Here is a 21198-nt window from a genome sequence, read left to right on the forward strand (position 1 = left end):
ACTTTTAAGTTTTACAAAACAAATGTATTGTCAAAGCCCAATAGTACACTTTTCTGTTGCTACTGGAAGGAGTTGAGAGTAAGAAGATGCTCCATCATTTATTTATAAATTTTATTTATGAGAAATAGTTCATGATTTTATGGGACAACTTTAGATATAAAGTATTTTACTTCAATAATGTTGGAAGGACACTTGTTCAGAAGTTATCTAAATATTTAAGAGTTAGTTTGGCATACATTTACAGTTTTATAGAAACTGGCTATCAGATGTGCCAGTAAATGAAGGCACTTGTGTTTTACATGCCATTGTAAGCAGGTCCTCCTCCACCTTCTGGCACCACCCAGTTAATATTCTGACTTGGATCTTTGATATCACATGTTTTACAATGCACACAGTTCTGAGCATTTATCTGTAATCGAAATCCATCACCTTGTTCCAAAGGAACAAATTCATAAACTCCTGTAAAATAAAAAAATAATTAGGTATGTAACAAAAGAGCAAATAATTCAACAGTGAATGGAAATTAAATTCTCTGAACCATGGAAATCTTTGAGGCTTTTTATGTTTACCCCCTGCCCCCTGACTGTCTTATTTTGGTGTATGTTGCTGCTATTAGTATAATAAACTAAACACATAGTAGATGTTCAGCAGAATTGTTTGGGTTAGTCTAACAAGAGTTTAACAAATTAGCTTCAGTACACTGTAACTTACAAAAATTAAGTTTAGATTATCTGTCTATTTATATCTAATTTATACAGTGTTCTGCCTGCATGTGTGCCTGCATACTAGAAGGGGGCACCAGATCTTACTATACATGGTTGTGAGCCACCATGTGGTTGGTGGAAATTGAATTCAGGACCTTTGGAAGAACAGCCAGTGTTCTTAACTTCTGAGCGTCTATCCAGTCCACAAGTGTTATTCTTGAACAGTTTTATTTACCTTCTAGTCATTTCACTTGAGTATACAGTAATCTTCATATATCTGAGTATTCTTTATTCTACTGTACTATTTATGCCTACTCATTAATTTTAACTGAAAATGCTCTTAGGACTTAAGGGATTCAGTACTTAGGATGAATTTAAATTTTATTGTGTCAGTCATTGAACTCAGCGTGGACATAATGTGTTTACATGTGCATGTAAACCATTTCAGAAACAACTTTTTAAAAGACCCAGAACAGGTATTTGTTTTCTATAGTCCTTTTGTCTGAGGGTAAACAGGAAAGCTGTTTGGAGATAGGTCATCCAAACTAGGCTTCACCAAAATCTATTTTATGATTGCTACTCAGGACATTCAGGAAATGAGCTTCATTAAGGGTGCTGAACATAATGAACATAAAAGTATGGCTTTTTGTTGTTCTTTACAATGGGAAGGGGACATCTTAAACTGGAAATCCGTTATGTTTAGAACACAAGGAAATCATTACTGACCTGCAGGGCAGAACCGCTGCTCAGGCCCATCGTAGACGGGCAGATTTCTGTTAACAGGGACGCTGTCGTCCTTCAAGGTTAAATGTGCTGGCTGATCATGCTCATGGTTAGTGCCACTCAGTGCCACAGATGATAAGAGGTCAAAACTTATCTGTCCATCGGGTTTTGGATACTCAATAGGTGTACAGTCCTTGGCTGGTTTGAGCTGATCAGAGTCTAAACCTTAAGCAATTTTGAGAAAGATGTTTAATAAAGTAACATAATTTTCCAGAATTTATCTTTTTTTGTTGTTTGTGCTGTGATTCAGGCAGATTAGGGCCCATGCACGCTAATACTCTTTTACCACTGAACTTCTCTCTCAGTCCCTCAGTCTTGTTATTAGTCCATACTGGCCTTGAACTTAACTTTCTTCTTGCCTTTACCTTCCCATGCCTGGCCTGTCTCAAAATACCATTCCCCCAAAAGAAAAACACCCACAATCCAAACAATCATATTTCCCTTGTCTGATGAGCAAGTTTAAAATGTTAAGTGGGTAGAGATGGAACTAAGTGAGTGCTCGCTGGCAAGCAGCCTGTTGGCCTGAGGTGCCCCTAACACTAGCAAAACCCTGCAAGGTTATAGTCTCAGCTGGTGAGCACACACAACATCAACAACAGCATGAAGTATATTTGAGTTACCTTTATGTCTTAGAGTCCACGGTTCCATGCCTCTCAGTATCCAGTAAAATATTCCAGTGTAAATCATTCCTCCGTATAATCCCAGTATTCCATGGCAGGATGGCCTTATATTCCTAACAGCGTGTAGCTCTTTCCATACCCAGGACTGCTTCAAATTCTCCTCATACTCAGTTACATGGAGTCCTTTTATAAAAAGTAGTACATATTAAGTGAAACAGAGTGTAGGTCTTGGTTCCTAAATCATGGTCAGAGTCTCACATAAATGCTGGTGGCTTCCAACAAGAAAGATTGTGGAAGTGTGGAAGTGAAAGGCATTTGATCTGCCTTTGGGTGCTACTGAGGCTTTTGCATGTTAGGCAGGTACATGGGGCTATAATGCTAGACTTTAATTTTCACACTGGAAGCATAAAAATTAATTTAAAAGGGAAGCTTCACACAAGTTAGGCTATTTACAATTACATAAATATATTTTTTAAATACAAAAGTCATCACTGGAACATCTACTCTAAGTGGAATCGTGTTCCTGCAAGAATATCTTTTGAAGTCCCAGTGGACTCATCCCTAGTACCTGACTGCGACTTTATAGTAGTGTGGTTACAGACATAATTAATTGGGGTCTTCTAGAATAGAGCAGGTCCCGATTCTATTAGACGTCTACTTAATGAGAGATGATGGTGAAGAAAAGGGCAGAGAACAATTAAGGAATGCACAGATAAGTCGGGATAGATAGAGGGAAAAGAAATCTCTTTAAGAGTGCAGTCCTATTAACACCTGGATGTGGAACTTCCTGCCGGCAGAACTTGTAAAGAAAAACCTGTCACATTTGGTTACAGTACAACTAGGAAACCCACCTTTTGGGGTGCAGATGTCAGGAATTGATCCAGCTCTTCATGAGCACTGGGCAAGTTGCTCTGTCTAGTATGGTGCATTTAAGGGAACAATTGATTCTTAAGGGACTTGCACGAACTAATAGTTTTCTGTTAAAGTTTTCAAGGGATTTTATTCCTTGCTAAGTTCCACTGTTATCTGGTACTATGTATCCATGGTACAATTACAATATGACTGATGGTTCCATTAGGAACAGTACTTGATGAAAAATTAAGGGAACATTCTACCTAATGTTTACATCCCATCTTGCCTATCCTGCCTTGTCTAAAGTATCTTCTTGGCTTTTATTGGTTTTCTTACCTCTTGCCAAGCCCATGTGCTAGACTTTCATGCTTTGGTACTTGAAGGTATAACCAAGTTGCCACAGCAGAGTCATGTGATTTTGTTTTGTGTTTACTAAGTATAGGTGGCTCATTTTGCCATTTTCAAAGCTGTCTATTTCTAGCCCAGTATCTATGGGCTGTAGCCCACAGACACCTTTCTGAGTCATTCTACATGTAGTACTGTTGAATTTAAAAGGGGACATCACTAGTACTATACTTTGGATGTGGATAAGATGACAGTGTTTAAATTTCAGACTATTAGGAGTTCATATAAGAGGAGTTTCTCACCTGCCGTATTTGATTGGAGAGTTTCACTAGTTAGCTGATTAAAAATGGATTCTGCTGCCAAGCTTCCACTTTTCATTGCCGTGTGGGTCCCTTTGATCTTGGGAACATTCAAGAAACCAGGACTACAACCAATTAATAAGCCACCAGGAAAAGTGAGTTTTGGTATAGACTGAAAACATTCAGAATACATTTGTTAGCTCAAATGAGGCAAAGAGACAAAAATATTGCAAACCTAAAACTATAGGGAAAAGAAGAATAATAAACACATGAAAAGGAGTGCAACAAGGGAACACAGCTAGGGTAGTTTAGGATTGGAGTATGGCCAATTTTCCATTTTTTTTTTTTCCCTTTTCCTCATCTCTTGCCTGACCTCTATGGGACAGAATTATCAAAACAATATATTTAAAATAACATGCTTTTATTTATGTGTATCTGTGTCCCAGTTACAACATTCTCTTATTTGGATGGCAAATTGTAACTTTACATGTATTTTGGGGAAGATTCATGTATCTTATTCATCTGACACGTAGGGGTGGAGAACTATGCTCTAATACATTACAATGGCTAGGTGCTACTCTAAACAAATCTTATTGACTAAACAAATAACTTTCAATTTCTGATAAAATAACCAATGTAATAAAGGTATCGATATTTTCAGTTTAGCTAACAAAAGTATATTGTCTAAGGAGTAGGAGCTGAAATCAGGACTGCGTGGGAACATACTCTAGTTTGAAAAGGAAGTAAGCCAACGCAGTGTTGGTCTTTTTTGCAGTTTTTCTTTGTTAGAAGCTTTCTAACAAAAAGCCATAGATAGGCCTTTGTTGAGAGAGTGGTGGAGTGGTAAAAGTTTGATGGTTGACACTTCAAAAAGTTGCCATCAGCTGCAAAAGACACATGGGAAAGGCTTTGTGGCCACAGTTCCCACCAATGGTAGAATTTTAAAGAAGCAAAACCTGAGGGCAGAAGGAATCAGAGGAGCATACACACAGGTGGCTGGGATGGTTCAGTGGGTGAGGCTTCCTGTGTTGCTTGATGACTTGAATTTAATCCTCAGACTCCAAATGGTGGAAGGAGAAAAACAACTCCCTCAAGTTGTCCTCTGACCTTATGCATGTACATCCATGTTACTCTTTTTTGGCTTTTCAAGACAGGGTTTCTCAGTGTAGCTAGCGTTGGTTGTCCTGGACTCACTTCTATAGACCAGTCTGGCTTCAAACTCACAAAGATCTGCTTGCCTCTGCTTCTGGAGTGCTGAGATTAAAGGTGTACACCACTGCGCCCCAAATTCAATTTTTAAAACAGTCTGAGAATCTAGACTATGAGAGGCAGAAGTGATCATGTTTTAAGCATGATCCTGAAAGTCAGAGAAGCTATCTTTCCAGATCATTTTGTCTAACTTTTACAGCTGTTTTTCAGATTGTCTTAACCTGTTTGATATTACTAACAGCTTTGATCACGGTCATTTAGGTCTTATTTCATTGTTTAATACATACTCAATAAATTGTGTAGTAACACAGAATAACCGGTGGTTATTCTAACAGAGGCTACCTGGAAGATTTAGTTGGGATAAATTATTTTTTTAGTTTCCTGGTATAAGTAAAGGAATAAAGGGGAAAAGCATGAATTACACAATTTTTGGTTTCTAGTAAAAAAAAAAAAAAAAAGTCCATGAATATATCTCTAGAAATCTATATGCTGGTCTCAGTATGAATTCTTGTCTGGCCTCAGACTCAAGAAATCTACCTCCCTCTGCTAACCAAGTACTGAGTTATTCCCACCATACCAATGAAATCATTACATTCTTTTTTTTTTTTTTTTTCTTTTCTGTGTGTGAGTGTTTTACTGTGGTCTGTGCACACTGTGTGGGCCTGGTGTCTGAGGAGGTCCAAAGAAGGTGTCAGATGCCCTGAACTGGAGTGGTGAACACTGTTGAGCTGTCATGTGGGTCCTGCGAATTGAACCTGGGTCCTCTGCATGAACATGTGCTTTTGACCACTGGGCCATCACTCCAGCTCTCAATATATTGAAACTAAATTTATGGTGTAATTTAGTTACTTTGTTTATGTATAATTTTATAAACAGTATTTTGTTAAACTTAAATTTTCACCCTATGAAATAATTATTTTGTTCTTAACTGGTTAATTTACAAAATACAAATTCAGAGTAAGTGCTGGAAGCTACCTGAAAGCCACCTTCATTGAGTGCTCGGGCTCCATAGGCTATCCTCTTCCCACCTTCCAGGGTTGGCTGGACGCTGGGGTGATGTTTCCACCTTTGGAACTCTCTGAATGGACTCAGGTATGGATTCTGATAGTCTAGGCCAACCTAAAACCAAACCAAAATTAAAACAGAGATAAACTCTACATTGAGAGGCAAAGAAAGTAAGCAAAAGAATAATTGTGTTTATAACCAGCAAAACTTTAAAAATCAGGACATTAACAAACCATTGTGCTCTGGAAATCAAAGTCCAAATTAAGAAAAAAATTATTCTATCAACCTCATTTGTCAATAAGTATCCACAAATAGAGTTGAGATTGCTTACTACTTTATTCATACCAACTCAACAAGTATCTAGGTCAGGCAGTAGTGGCGCACACCTTTGATCCCAGGACTTGGGAGGCAGAGGCAGACCAGCCTGATATACAGAGAGTTCCAGGACAGCCAGGGACACACAGAGAAACCTGCCTTGAAAAACAACAAAACAACAGCAAAAAGATAGTAATCTATATTACAGTACTACTAGAGCAAAAATGAAGAAAAGTGACGGGAGGTGTATTCAGAAAATGTGGGAAGAGGTACAAATAGCTATACCTTTTTCTTTTGATGAGACTAAGTCATTAGGGTAAGTGACACACCAAAACCTGACTGAGTGTTAAATTACGCACTAATTGCATAAATTTAATGATGTGTCATGTGAAACTAGGGTCATGACACTGAAACATGATGGTTGCTATGTAGAAAGCCAACAGTTTGTATTGTTCAGAATGTTTAAGATTTAATTTATGGCTTTAGCAATGGAAGAAAAAAATTGCCTGTGATTTTTTTTTAAAGTAGCAGGTTCAGACTGAGGGCCAGTTTTATTTTCAGTGGCAGCATACCATAATGGAAGTAGGCTCTACAGTCAGCATCACACATGGATCCCACCTCCATCTCTGTGGTAGTCTGAGTGAGAGTGGCCCCTGTAGGTTCATGTGTTTGAATGCTTGGTCCCCAGTAAGTTAAACTGTTTGGGAAGGCTTAGGAGGTGTGGCCTTGTTGGAGGAGGTGTGTCACTGGGGATGGGCTTGGTGACACTGAAAGCCCAGACGACGCCCAGTCTTTCTCCATCTGATTTCAGATTAGGGTGCAAAGTGCTCAGCTACTAATGATCATCAGTATCACTGATGATCATTGGCTAACTCTCTGTAAGCAAGACCCCAGTTTTTTTTTTTTTTAAAGAGTTGCCTTGGTCATGGTGTCTTTTTCACAGCAACAGAACAATAACTAACACAGAGTTACTGTGGCATTTGGATAAGACTTGTTTAATTTGCTCATAATAAGGACATGCTTCATGGCACAGGATGGCTACGAAATGGACTGACCAACCTCCAAGCTTCAGAACAGTGCCCAGAGTGTACTCGCTCCTAGGATTACAGCTAAGTAAGCTGATGAATGTGTTTGTGCACAGTGGCTACAGAGATTTTTACATGCTCATAAAGTAAAATCAGCTTTCTCATGGAAAAAGCGTGTTATTCTAGTAAAATCTTTTGCAATGGGAGATAACTTACCACAAAGCCAACAGCTACTAGAGGTTCACCCTCATTTAAATGATAAAGGAAAGAGCCTCCGTAAGTATGTCTGTCCAAGGGCCAACCGACAGTGTGATCTACTCTCCCAGGCTTCCACTTCTTTTCATCAATGATCCACAACTAAAACAAACCCAAACCAAACCCATCAAGTCTTACAGTATCAATTACAAATAGAAGCAGCACAAAAATTTATGTTGTATATCAAAGAAAATTATAATCAAATGATTGCAATGTTACACCAGGATAAAGAAATGGGTCACAAAGTTATGACCCTATTAGCTCCTCAAATTAAGGATTTCTTTTGTGGCATTACAGGAAAGATCACTGAAAAAGAAATTTCTGGAGTACTGGCTACTTGAGCATGCTTACTGTTGGGTGAGTGGGGAAAGTAAATGGAGCAGCATAGTTCAGATCTGTTAATTTATCTTCAGCCATCTTAAAATAAACTCATTGTTCACTGTATGCTTTTATACACAAAATAATGAAGTTGTTTATTTACTTATTTTTGCAGTTCTGGAGACTGAACTCAGGGCATCATACTTGTTAGGCAAACGCTCTGACATCTGCAGCCCCTTAAAAAAAAAAAGACTTATTGACTATATGTGGGCTGGGCATGATGGATGGTGTAAGCCTTTTACCCCAGCATTTGGGAGGTAGGTAGGCAGATTTCTGTGAATTCAATACCAGCCTGGATGATAGCTAGATAGGTCTTCAGCTAGTTCCAGGCCAGCCCAAGCTACATAGTGTGAAAAACACACACACACAAATAACTTATCTATTTTTTACTTACTTAATTAGACAGCACCTTGCTGTAAAGCTGAGGCTGGCCCCGACTTTTCAACTTTTCTGCAAATCTATACCACCATGCCTGGCTTAAAATTCTTAAACTAGCTTGGGAAGTACTCAATGGTAGAATGTTCGTCTAAAACAACCAAGCCCCTGAGTTTAATCCCTAGCACTGAAAAACAAACAAAAAACAAATTTAAAGGATTAATAGACTACAGAATAAATTAAGAAAATACACATTTAACGTTCCTAAATTATAGGTTAATATGCAATGTATGAGTGTGTCTCATGAAATATTTTCACATAATTTTGAATAAGTAATTCTTTGTAGGAGGTGGCCATTCTACAAGCAGCACATGACATGGCCATAGAAGGGGCATGTTATGAAAAATGTTTGCAAGTTTACAGGTTACTATAGACACAATTTATGCAATTATTTGACCTGTAACATTTTCTAGCACCTCAGAAAACATTCCAGTTTTAAGTATAAGGAACAGGTTAACTTAATGAAAATTTTAAGTGTTTAATTTGTAGAAGTTTTGATTTAAAAAAAAAACTTAATTATGTTCTGTAAACAGGTTTTTGTTTTAATCCCAGGTGTGGGATATGGAACTGCTTTTTAATTTGTCCACAGCTAATAACTGCTCAGAGAGGTGCATGATCTTCCAGCTGAAGTTAGTGGAATTCTGAGGAGGAGTGCTCGGACAGAAAGAATGAGAGTTTTGATGAGAAGGACTGAGGAGAAAGAAGGCTTATTGTTGTTCCACTGCTGCCATTTGCTGTTGTTGAACTGCCAGATATCCTGACAACTGAGACTGGTATTTTCCTAAAGAACCCTACCAACGGAATTAAGTCTAAAAAGGTCTATGTCCCCTTTCTCCTCTAACCTTCCTTCTCTACTAGCTAGTGCTGGGAGATTTGAAGGGAGGTAGAGGCTTTAGGAACCCCAAATAAAGTAAAGGTTGAAAACTAGCACCAACAGAAATTAAATAAATCAGTATTATAAACTACATGATAATACAAATTAAATTCAATTATTTAAAATTAAAATTGTACAAGTAAACCAGGATACCTCCTTCAAGCCAATTCCATAAGTCTGGGGATCACAGCTGGCCCTCAAGTCAAACTTCTTATAAAGCTGCTTGGCAAGGTGCCCATGGCAACCCTCTGCAAAGACTGTGACTTTGGCATGTAGTTCTAGTCCCCTTTCAAATGTTGTCTGAAAAGCAAAACCACAATAAAATAACTATATTTGACACATTAAAATAAGTTAAACAGTTACACAAGACATTTGCACTAGAAAGAAAATCAGCAGGACTATTATAAGTATAATCTAAATTCTATAATGTCTTCAGTCCACAAAAGCAAACTATGCTCATGCTAAAAGCTTCTCTCCAAATGAAATAGCTTTCCATCTCCATATATTCCTGAGTCTCCATTTATTGTCAGAAGCAAAAGCAATAGGTTTCATGTGAGTCATGAAAAAACTTTGGGTTAAACACTATAAAGAATCTAAGGATTCTTTTAAGCACAAAGAGACTGCACTCAACACATTCCGAAGCTACTTGGTTTGTTTACTTTAACCTTTTCCCTTTTGCTCAACATTGTAAAAGAAATGTTTTCTCTCTCTAAAAAAGTAATCATGTATGTATGTATGTATATAAAAGCTAGGCATGTTGTGTACTCCCATAATCCCAGACTCCAAGAGACCAAGGCAGGAGGATTGTGATTATGAGATCATTTTAGGCCATGCAGAGACTCTGTCTCAAAACAATGCAAAAACAGGATACAATTAGAGGCTTTTTTTTTTTTCTTTTTGCCTTTACATGTAGCACATGCCAGGTACTTAAGAACAATTAAGGAAGTCCCTTAAAAAATGTATCTTTCTTGATGTTTTTCTACTTAAGAGTTTGCATACCTGTGTACATACAGATATATTCATATAATTAACAGAATTATATCAAGGTAATGCTCTGAAGTTCTTCACACATTATATGTGTATTATAAGCAATGTACCACAAATAAAGCATTCATTTTTAGAGGTCAAATAGATTACCTTAAGTTTTGTTTATGTCTTGCTGTGAAGGACAAGTTGGCTGTGAGTTCTCAGTACTATGAACTACCTCAGTACTTACTTAGCACACTCAGAGAACTGGGTCATCTTTCATTTTGATTGGTAACTTCTCTTTCTTGGGGGAGTGCTCATTTGTGTCACATATATCATATAGACAGAGTAGCATATACTAAGAGGTCAAATAAGAGAAGACAGAGCCGACCACCAGATTGACAAAATGGAGCTGTTTCAGAAGGTCACAGGAGAAAACCAAGCTACAGCAGGTTAAAAGTGAGTGGAAACAGCAGCAGAAATGATCTTTTTTTCTAGCAGACTTGGGGCAGTAGATTCCAGTAGATTCTGTGGTGTTTTAGAGTTTTTTTTCTCTCCCATAGTCTTTCACTATGTTATCCATGCTGGTTTTGAGCTTTGGGAATCAGCTTATCCTCCTGACTATAGGTATGTGCTACCATGCCTGGCTTCTTCTATTCATTATATTTATGTAGATATAAAATACATTTTTAATAAATACAAATCATAGAATATGAACAATTCTGAATGAGAACAAAAAATGAAATATGAAAGCAGTAGAATCTGTGTGACCTTTGCTGTGATGTTGTAATGTTACTTATTATTTGTTATGTGGAAATTTTTTAACAAATTTATAACTAAGTGGCTTGTGTGCCTCTGCCATTTGCTTTCTAAGCAGAAAAACACGCTGGAGTAGACTAGATTCCTAACTGTGTTCATGAATGGAAGAAAGGGGTTAAATATCAATAAGCAAACAGTCATGCAGGCCTAGTGTAGCATCTATGACTTCTGTCCTCAAGAAAGTAAGCATCTACAATTGGTAGTTTAGGTAATAAACACAGGCAGACACTGTAGCAAGACAGGAGTTTGCATTGTTATAATAGGAATGGAACCTTACTGTTGAGAGTTCTGTAATTCTTTTCTTTTGTAGCTCCAATCTATTTAGGCTTACATAAAACATTCTTTTTCAATCTTGTTTTTTTTTTTTTTAAAGGTGTCATCCATAGCCCAGGCTGTTCTCAAACTCTCAGCCATTCTTCTGCCTTAGTCTCCCAAATGCTAGAATTACAGGTATGTGCTGCCATGCTTGAGTCTAGTTATGCCTGTTTAAACTCATATTTAAACTATTAATCTAACTAGGGGCAACTATGCGTCTAAGCAACTTTTCAGGGTCTGTAGTATGTACCCTGCATCCTAGCAGCTGCAGCTAACACACAGCTGTGTTCACTTTGTCAGACTGACATTGTGAATCAGAGGAAGGCAGCCAGTTTTAAATTTCCCAAAAGATTGCTGCTGTTAATATTAAGTGGATGATCCTTGTCCACAGGGATGATGTTCTAGGAGTGCCAATGCCTATGACTGTACTGGCTGTAACAACTTACTGAGTCTTTCATTAAGTGAATGAAATCAAGTCTTTCACGTTTGTTTTTATATGTATTTGACTCATGTTTTGCTTTTTAAAAATTATTCTTAAATGTTTAATATTTGTGTTGAGCTCAAACTTGCCTGTTTTTTTCAACAACTGCAAAAAAAACGCCATTATTATCAATTATAGTCTAAAACCGACATGCTGTGCAGTTTATAAGAAGACCTAAATATTGAGCTTGAGTTGGATCTTTGTTGAGAAAGGGTCTTGTCTGTAGAGTAGGCTGGCCTTGAACTTCAGCCTTAGCCTCTTAAGTACTGGGACTGCAGATGTGTACCATGTCTTGCTAGTTCTTGTTCAGCACATACTTGTTAATGGTATACCTTTGGTGCACCATCCTTCTGTATTCCTACATCGTTAGTGGCGATTCCTTTTACACTACCATCTTCATGATAAAGGACCTAAAAATGACAAAAGCAAATTTATTATTACCTCAGCATTCATTCTGACTGACATATTTGAAATGATGGTGACTGCAGTTTATTTTTGAAGTAAGAAGGGAGTGTGAGAAGTAAAAAACACAGTCATGAAGATGAGAAATTACACTATTCTGGCATCCTCATTTCTGTTTGCTCTAGAGGAAAATGCTCTCTGGACAGCCAAGTACAAAGTGAACCTTGGAATCACATGACACTGTAGGAAAGCAAGGGTAAATATCAATAGGAGAAGGGGATAAAAAGAGAACTGAGATCTGGTTCAGAGCACTAAACCAAACAATGCCCACTAAGAATGGTCAGGAAAGAAGTGAAGAAAAGAGAAGCTATAAAGAGACCATAGTATGTGCACACTCACGTAAATACTTACCTGTACCAGGGTACCAGGTACTTGACAAGTGGCCCACCTGTGACTCTGGAGCCCACCAAGAACATTTAACCAGAAGCAATGCAAAACCTCACACTGAGTCCAAAAGCCCAAATGCACATGAGTGGGCTGGAGAAACAGAGATTTCTAGCAGCAAAGACAATGCAGAGACCTATGTCTTTTACTTGACTTTGATTTATAAGAAAAATGAATTTTCTCTGACACAAAGGATTTTCTCCTTTCTCCTTCTCTTCTTTCACTATGTTTTTCCAGGCTAATTTCTTTACAATTTTTTATGTATATGAGTGTTTTGCCCGAATGTACCTCTGTTCACTATGTGCATACTAGGCCTTAAGAGGCCAGTAGAGAGTGGCCGATCTCTTGGACTTCACACAGTTATGAGTGCTGCCATGTAGGTGCTGGAACTATATCTGGATCCTCTGGAGAAGCAGCAGTGCTTGTCACTCTGAGTCATTGTCTTTCCAACCCCCTCCTTTCTGCTCCTGAGACAGGGCCTCATTATGTAGGCCTGGCTAGCCTGATGTAGATCAAGTGGCCTCAAATGCCTCCCTGAGTGCTGAGATTACAGGTTTGTGCCACCACACCTGGCTAAATATATAATATATATAGACTATACATACATACACAATTTTATTTCTAGAGTCAACAATTTTAAATGGCTGCCAAAAACTATTGTTTTGTGGGAACTAACAGAAGAAATTTCTAGAATGAAGACTAATCTACACGAGGCTTGAACTAGTTTATTCATCATGGGTCCTACTTTTGAGAAGGGATGAAAAGGAACGTGTTGGTGGAGGGCAACAATACCGAGGGCAACCAGATTACATAGCATGTCAGCTGAAAGAAATGAGAGTACTTAGCCTGGGAAACAAAAGCCTCCGGATGAGTAAAGGTGTGGAAAGAAGAGAGTGGAAAAGAGCAAAGGAGGGTGATCTGGGAAGAGGGCAGAGACTTGTTCTGTAAAGCACACATAGCAGATAATTACTGAGTAAATCAAAAGATGACCAGGAGTCCACATTGAAGGAGTTCACATCCCCAAAGTGCTCAATCACATGATGGGGGCAACAGAAGAATTGTAATTCCTCTTTGGATTAGAAATTTTAGTATTTCCCTCAACCCTGCAATTCTAAAAATCCTATGGTTTTTATGAATGATTTACCTCTAAAATTATTGGTTTACTTTTTTAAGAAAAAGAGATTGTTTCCTGTAGCTATTAAAAAGCAAAACAAAACTGTACAAACCTCAGCAGCAGCATATCCAGGGTACACTTCAACTCCAAGAGCCTCGGCCTGTTCTCCCATCCAGCTCACTAGGTGTCCTAGGCGGACAATGTAATTGCCATGATTGTTCATAGGAAGACCTGCAAATGTTTAATGCAATTTAAAATCTGACATTTTACTGCTAAGGCATCTCAATAATCCAATATGCTTAATTAAAAAATCTAACCAGTGTGTACTGCTGCATAAATATACACATTATCTTTATGGCTATGACATGTCACTTAAAAGAAGTTTGGTTAAAGTTCCAGTTTATTAAAATAAAATCAATATTAAAGCCTGGGATGAAAATTTTCTGGCTGGCTTTCAAGGCTCTTCTAAACTAGAAGACAAAAGAACTGTATCCTCATCTGGCTTTCTCATTGGCTGGCTATCTCTGGGCATGTCCTTCATATACCCCACTCTCAGGCTTCTCTTTTCTCATCTGCAAAGGAGGACACTTCCCAACTGAAATGCAGCTTCTTACAGCTATGCAAGCCATGTTTTATGACTATGCCATACTCTACCTGGAAGAATTGGCACAGGAATTCTATGTTTCTCTGTTAAAATTGCAAATTTGTCTTCTGTTACAGGAGTATTAAGTGGAGCCTAGGAACAAATGAAAACAGGAAGGAAATGTTTTTAGTTGTATTTGTAGGGGTGAATATTGATTTAAAAAACCTTAGAGAGAGAAAGGAAAACGAACTCTCCTTTTCACTTTTCTTTCAGCCTTTCTTTTGAAAACCTTGTAACTAAATCTTTTATCTGTTTGAAACAGATAGAAATTAAAAACAAAACAAAACAAAACACTGAGGGTGTTTTGCTTGCATATACAGCTGTGTACTGTATGTGTGGCCAGAGCCCATAGAAGCCAGAAGGTGGCTTTGGATCCCCTGGAACTGGAGATACAGACAGTTGTTAGCTGTCATATGGGTGCTATGAATAGAACTTTTGTCCTCTGGAAGAGCAACCAGTGCTCTTAACCGCTGAGCCATCTCTCTAACCTTAAGATGGACACTTTAAAAGCTAACCTACACCTCTTGGTAGTTTTGTTCTACCAACCTCTTTTCCAGAGGCCTCTTGAGACATGTTTGAACTGTGTATGTCATGTTTCCTGTCTCTCTGAGAGTAGAGCCTAGGTGCTGGCTTCAAGTTGAAATTGCCTACCTTGTTGGAAAAAAAATTTTAGAAAAGTTGTCCTTTAGGGTAAAGACAATTAACATGTGTGTAGTGGACTGACAGCTGTGTGTGTGTGTGTGTGTGTGTGTGTGTGTGTGTGTGTGTATGTATGTATGTATGTATATAAGGATGTTACGGCAATAAAGAGCTCTGGCATTAGAACTCACACTGTCAGTCCATTGACACTGGTTTCTGATATACTGAAGACAGAATTAATTCCTCTGAAGTGTTTTTTTTTTCTAATTTTTTAATTTTTAAGCATGCTCTTTCGGGAAGGATAGTACAAAATAAAAAGCTTCAGATTTTAGTTTATTTCCATAAAGAATGAGTACAAATAACATATATTTATTTGACCTTTATTCACAAATATTCTAACCTTGGAGGTAGGACAAATATAACTCATCCTACAGAAGAAAAAGCTGAAAGTAAGATTTTAACCAATTTCATATTACTTTTGAGAACAATGAAGCCTAACATTGAGTAAGCAACCTCTTTTAGGCCTCTCAAGACATGCCATACCTGTAGCTTTTTCTGCTGAGTTTAGAGGAGACCATGTTAATTATTTCTTTAGAAAATTAGATTTTAGGTGGTAGAGCAGTGACTCTCAGTGGTCAAGACTACTAGCTCTTACAGAGGACCAGAGTTCGATTCCTAGCACCCACAACCATCTGTAACTCCAACTCCGCGGGGATCCAGTACCCTCTTCTAGCCTCTGTGAGCACTCAGCATACTCATGATGCACACACTTACATGCAGGCAAACACTCACAAAACGACAAATCTAAAAAAATTTTAAAAAGATTTCCTTTTTGGCTTTAGATATTACATTGCCCCAGAAAAGCCTACATAATACTTTACTAGGAGCAAACTAAGAAACAAGTGTTGTATTTTATTAGGTAAAATGTTCAATGGAATTCTCAAGATCATGGCTTCTCATAAGTTCAATATACAAATGTAACATATAGACAGCAGTATATAAAAATGGGAGTTAAGGGCTGGAGAGTTGGCTCAGAGGATCTGGGTTTGATTCCTAGCACCCACTTGGTGGCTCTCAACCATCTGTAACTCCAGTTCCTGGAGAACAGAAGCCATCTTCTGACTTCTAAAGGCACCAGGCACTCAAGAGGTGCACATGCATATATTCAGGCAAAATTCTCATACACATAAAATACATAAAAATTTAAAAATATGAGTTTCTATCTCAAGTTATAATTGTTACTTCCTTCTTATTTTAGATTGGGTCTTGCTATGCAGCCAGGCTGGCCTCGAGTTCATCAGCCTGCTTTCTCCATGGTAAGAGCACAAGAGTGCTCCACTATACCTAGCTTCCCTGCTTTTGCTCGTTTGTGTGTGGTGCTGGAGACTGAACCCAGGGCTTGTGCATGCCACACCAATGAACTAAAGCCTCATGCCCCCTTTCTTGGTTTTCTTTAAATTAAAAAATACCTAAGTATATATATTTAATACCAAACAGTTGAGATTTACATGAGGAGGGATTTCTTTATTCCACTAATTTGAAAGTAGAGACAGCAAAGTTTAGACCTTGTGTAAGAATCAACTCCTCCTACCCCCTTCTCCTTCCAGTCTGGGAAGAGCTCTTTAAAGGCAGCTGGATCAAGGCAAGCCCCTGAGAGAGTATGAGCTCCTATCTGAGCAGCTTTCTCCACCAGACACACACGGATGTCCTTTTCATGTTCAGCAGCCAGCTGCTTTAGACGGATAGCTGCAGAGAGCCCCGCAGGGCCGGCACCAACTATTACCACATCTGCTTCTTCTGCAAATCTCTCCATATTCACTCCTGGGGGAGGAAACATGTTAAAAATAAAGCACAATTCTGGGATTAATAGGACCTGATAACTACATAAGTCATATGCTTGTTTAGGATACTTTAATATGTATATTAGTGTTCTCACTATGCTTTAGAGTATAATTTATAGATATTCTCTCTGGGTTATGCATAATAATTATAATATTATTTGATGAATTTCAGGTTTGGTTCTATTTCAGTACGTTTCTTATTTTGGTTCTCATAAAGCAACTTTTTGGTTTTGAAATTTATTATTATAAATTTATAAGTCATGGCGGTGCACACTTAAAATCTCAACACTTGGGAAGTAAGAGCAGGAGAATCAGGAGTTCAGGGTCATTCTCTGTTACATTCAGGAGTTCAAAGTCAGGCCACTACATGAAGCCCTGTTCTAAGAAAGAAACAAATGAATAAAGCAACTACAAAAAGGTTTTACTTATCTAAACAGTAATATGTAACACATTTGATAAAGATATATTCAGTGCTTTTAAATTATCATTAAAATATTCATACCAGAAAGATAACACGAAGTATCTAGGAAAGTCTCAAGATTTTTATGAAAATTATTACCTACCTTGCCATCTTTTGTCTTTTTCCCGGGGATGAACAGTGTAGTGGGTGGTAATCTGAGGCACAGCAGAAGTTGAAGAACATCTTGGAGCGCACACACATAGGCACTTCTTAATTTGTAAGGCTTGAAACCACTGGTATGCTGCATAAAACGTATGAACAGCATCTTTTTTTTAATTTTTATTTTTTTCTTATTAGTTACATTTTATTAACTCTGTATCCCAGCTGGAACAGTATCTTTTTAAAAATTAGGTTTTTGTCTGTCACATATTGAAAAGTCTCTAAGTTGAAAGAATGTTGTTACTGAATGACACAAATGGACATGTAATATGCTTTTTCTTACATGAATGCTAAAGCTAGTTTTTACACATGAAGCAAAATTTCAAAACTTTTAAAACAAGAGATAGTCTAATGAATGGCTCAGAGATTGAATACATGCAGGGAAGATAGTTACTCATTAAATGACACAAAAACATAGAGAAAAACAGTTGGAAAGAATATATAGCCTGTTCTTTGTGTCAAAATGAATTCCATTCAATCCAGGTTTTGTTTGTTTGTTTGAGACACAGCCCAGGCTGACTGTAGATAATGCTGGTTTGAACTACAGAGATCCACCTGCTTCTGCCTCCCAAATGCTGGGATTAAAGGTGTTCAGCACTATAGCAAGCTTAATCAAAGACTTTTACAGAAAAACTCAGAGTACTTAAGACCGTGATTATACATCCACAAATTCTTTCATTCTTCCCCTTCTGAGTATGGACTGAACTTACCTGATTTTTAATAAGTAGAAGATTAAGAGAAAAAAATTAACTTTATAGTAGAAAAATATAGTACATATAATTTGAATTAAGTGATCAAATATTTAAATATTACCAGCAACACACTGATATCACATCATTGTTCTGGTATAAAGAGAAAGATTCTTTGCCTATGTGGTAAATACCCTCAAAAATCCTTACATCTCAGTCTAATCAGGAAATCATGAAAAACCAACAAGCAAATTTAGATTGAGAGGCATTTAATAAAAGCTTGGCAACACATTAAAGCAGCAAGATCACGAAAGACAAGAAGCAGAGGAACTGTCACATTAAAATAGACAAAGGTGTGCTAACAAAAAGCAACATGGACTAGGTCCTGGACCAGAAATGGGAACATTGAATAACTTTGTAGTGTAATAACATCTTGTCGATGTTAATTTCTCAGTCTTGCTAATCACCATGATTATGTACAATGTTAAGCTTGAGAAAAGACACATGGGAATTCTGTATTTGCTCTGCAACTCATCTGAAAGCCTAGAGCAAGTTCAAAATAAAAAGTTAAATAAAGAATATAGTGATAGGTAGATCAAAGATTGAAATACAAGAGCCACATCTATTCAGATGGGAATGGTGACACATGCCTGTAATCCCAGCACATGGAGGCAGAGGCAGAGGCAGGTGGATCTCTGTGACTACAAGGCCAGCCTGGTCTACACAGAAGAGTTCCAGTCCAGCTAGGGCTACATAGAGAGACTCTTGTTTCAAAAACAAAAACAAACAATACATGTTTGTTAACTTGATCAGGACCTTCCTAGTAACAATTTTAATGGTTATATACATAGAAGCCTGTGAATTTGTTTAATTTCTGTCACAATAATAAAGCCTTTTCTAACTTGCACCTTATCTTATGAAGCATCTGCAAATGAAGAAACTTTTTTTTAATTGACTGTTAAAAGTAAATACTAAAGACAAAGAATTTCATTCATATCTTATCTCCCATAACACTCTGAGATGTGTGGATTAGCTACAGTCCCTGTTGACAGCAGACAAATATAAACTCACACAGTCTCTTCAAATACCTGTCAGACTCTGAGACTAGTAATTGATTTGCAATTTTAACTGAAGTCATGGGACCTGAGGCCATGGTAATTTTTTTCTTCTCATCAAATAGAAAGGAAACATCTTTGAACAAAAATAAACCTGGCATAAACAATTTTATCTTTTAGTACCAACTCCATGATTAATATTTTTTAAATATTTCAACAAAATAGTTTCTAAAGTAATACTTGGCATCAAGACAACAAATATGAATAAAGGAGGAGAAAACATTTGTAGTAGACTTCTAATGACTTCTAAGTACTATACATTTGCTTTTGATAATTTTAAAGAGGTAGAGAGACGAATTTTCTCTATTTGTAATACACACTAAGTATGACAACATTGCCCGGAAGTAGGGCAGTAGTGGGTCACGCCTTTAAATCCCAGCACTCAGGAGGCAGAGGCAGGTAGATGTCTGTGAGTTTGAGGCCAGTTGGTCTACAGAGCCAGTTCCAGGGCAGCTTTTAAAGATCAAGATTAAATCTTTCCATACCGTAAATCTTGGAAAAAAAAAAGATATCTATAAATATTGTAGGAAAACTCAGTTTGAGTTCAAACATAGTATCATCATTTAAAAAGAGTATTATACACTTTATAAACTAAACTTTAGCATATACAAGTTACCATTTACTTCTGAAAATTATTGAACAGAATATGACAAACTTTAATTTTATTACTTGAAGTAATTTGTGTGAGGACATTGGAACCCTGATTTCCACCAGGGAACCTGAAAAAGGCCTAGCATTAATTCCTTTGCTAACAGGAGCATGATCTCTCTCATGAGCCATCTGAACATTTAGGCATGGAAACAGGGTTACATGAGAAGTCACAGAGTTCACTGAACATTGACCGACCACAGAAAGACATACTCATGTCCACTTAGTTGTTGCTACTAGTGACAACACTGAGTTATGAAAATGTAACAAATTAGCATCCAAAGAAAAGTCACTGACTGGACCCAAGAGTGCAGCTAAATTAAAGACACTAGCTGATACACTGGCCCTCAAAGCCAGTGTGTAATACATGCTGGGTTTGAATTTGCAACATATTGTTTAAACAAGTATGCATACACTTGTTTAAATGTTCCACAGCCAAATCCTAACTTCAGTAAAGATTTATATTAAGCCAGTTACAACAGAATTCAAGAACTCTAATCTTCTGTTTGATTAGGGGCTGTTTTTAAGCAAAAATTTAAAAATATCATCCAATTGCTTTAGGAAGCACCCATAACAGAAGGGCCTATGCAGAAAAATTTCCGACTCATGTGGCATGGGCAGCACATGAATTACTACGATACGACAGCTCAGACTTCAATTAAGACTGGACTAGGATGGCTACAGAGATGAAAGTCAGGTCACAGCCAAGGAGAAAACGCACACAAGTTTTTCTTTCTTTCCCGTTCCTAATAAGGCAGCAGATAATACCTGAGCCTTGGACTAAAGATTAGGACGGGAATTTGGGAAGAGTCCACCGAGTGGGCAGTGTTGACAATGTTCTTCCGCTCATGACCTTTAACCTAGATGTTAATTCTGCCAACTGGAGCAACCTCAAGGACTGGAAGCTAGGGCCCACCAACAGGCACTGACAGCACTGACCTTTGCCCTAGTTTATCCTAAGAAAACAGACAAGGAGAGAGTTGCTTGCAGTAAGCCCAGTCGGGTTTGCCCCAACTTATCCACCTTGCTCCATCTGTCCCCACAAGGAGTTCCATCTCACCAGGGCACGAGAGCTTGGATAGTCGCACCAACATGTTCAAAGTAAACCGAAGACTTGACCAGACACCGTGGAGGGAGGCCTGTCTGCGGCTGACCGAGGACGATGGACTTCTAGGCCACGAGGGGCGCCATCACCTGCCAAGAAGCCCCTACTGCTCAGCCTGTCAGCCTCGGAGCTCCGCCGACTGCCCTTGCTTCGGGGCGTGCCCGCCCCTCTTCTGCTTTGCGCCGGCGCCACAGAGGACGCGATGGCCAGTAAGGTTTCCGGGTCACGTTCATGCGAGGAAAAGGCAGAAGACTCTATC

At 38.0% G+C, this 21198-nt stretch overlaps 1 protein-coding gene across 1 annotated transcript; it reads right to left on the bottom strand.

Annotated features, from left to right (window-relative positions):
- Positions 1 to 97: 97 nt before the first annotated feature.
- On the bottom strand, positions 98 to 21139 carry Etfdh (electron transfer flavoprotein dehydrogenase). Its single transcript, XM_021653606.2, has 13 exons — positions 20895 to 21139; positions 17327 to 17464; positions 16514 to 16743; positions 14295 to 14376; positions 13753 to 13871; positions 12013 to 12090; positions 9253 to 9399; positions 7374 to 7514; positions 5788 to 5931; positions 3607 to 3775; positions 2108 to 2290; positions 1431 to 1652; positions 98 to 459 (listed from the first exon to the last, which is right to left on the bottom strand). The coding sequence occupies exons 1-13, from the start codon at positions 20926 to 20928 to the stop codon at positions 296 to 298; spliced, it is 1851 nt and encodes a 616-aa protein (XP_021509281.1). The 5' UTR covers positions 20929 to 21139; the 3' UTR covers positions 98 to 295.
- Positions 21140 to 21198: the final 59 nt, after the last annotated feature.

The sequence above is a fragment of the Meriones unguiculatus genome, chromosome 2 (genome assembly GCF_030254825.1).
Source record: "Meriones unguiculatus strain TT.TT164.6M chromosome 2, Bangor_MerUng_6.1, whole genome shotgun sequence".
Classification (NCBI taxonomy): domain Eukaryota; kingdom Metazoa; phylum Chordata; class Mammalia; order Rodentia; family Muridae; genus Meriones; species Meriones unguiculatus.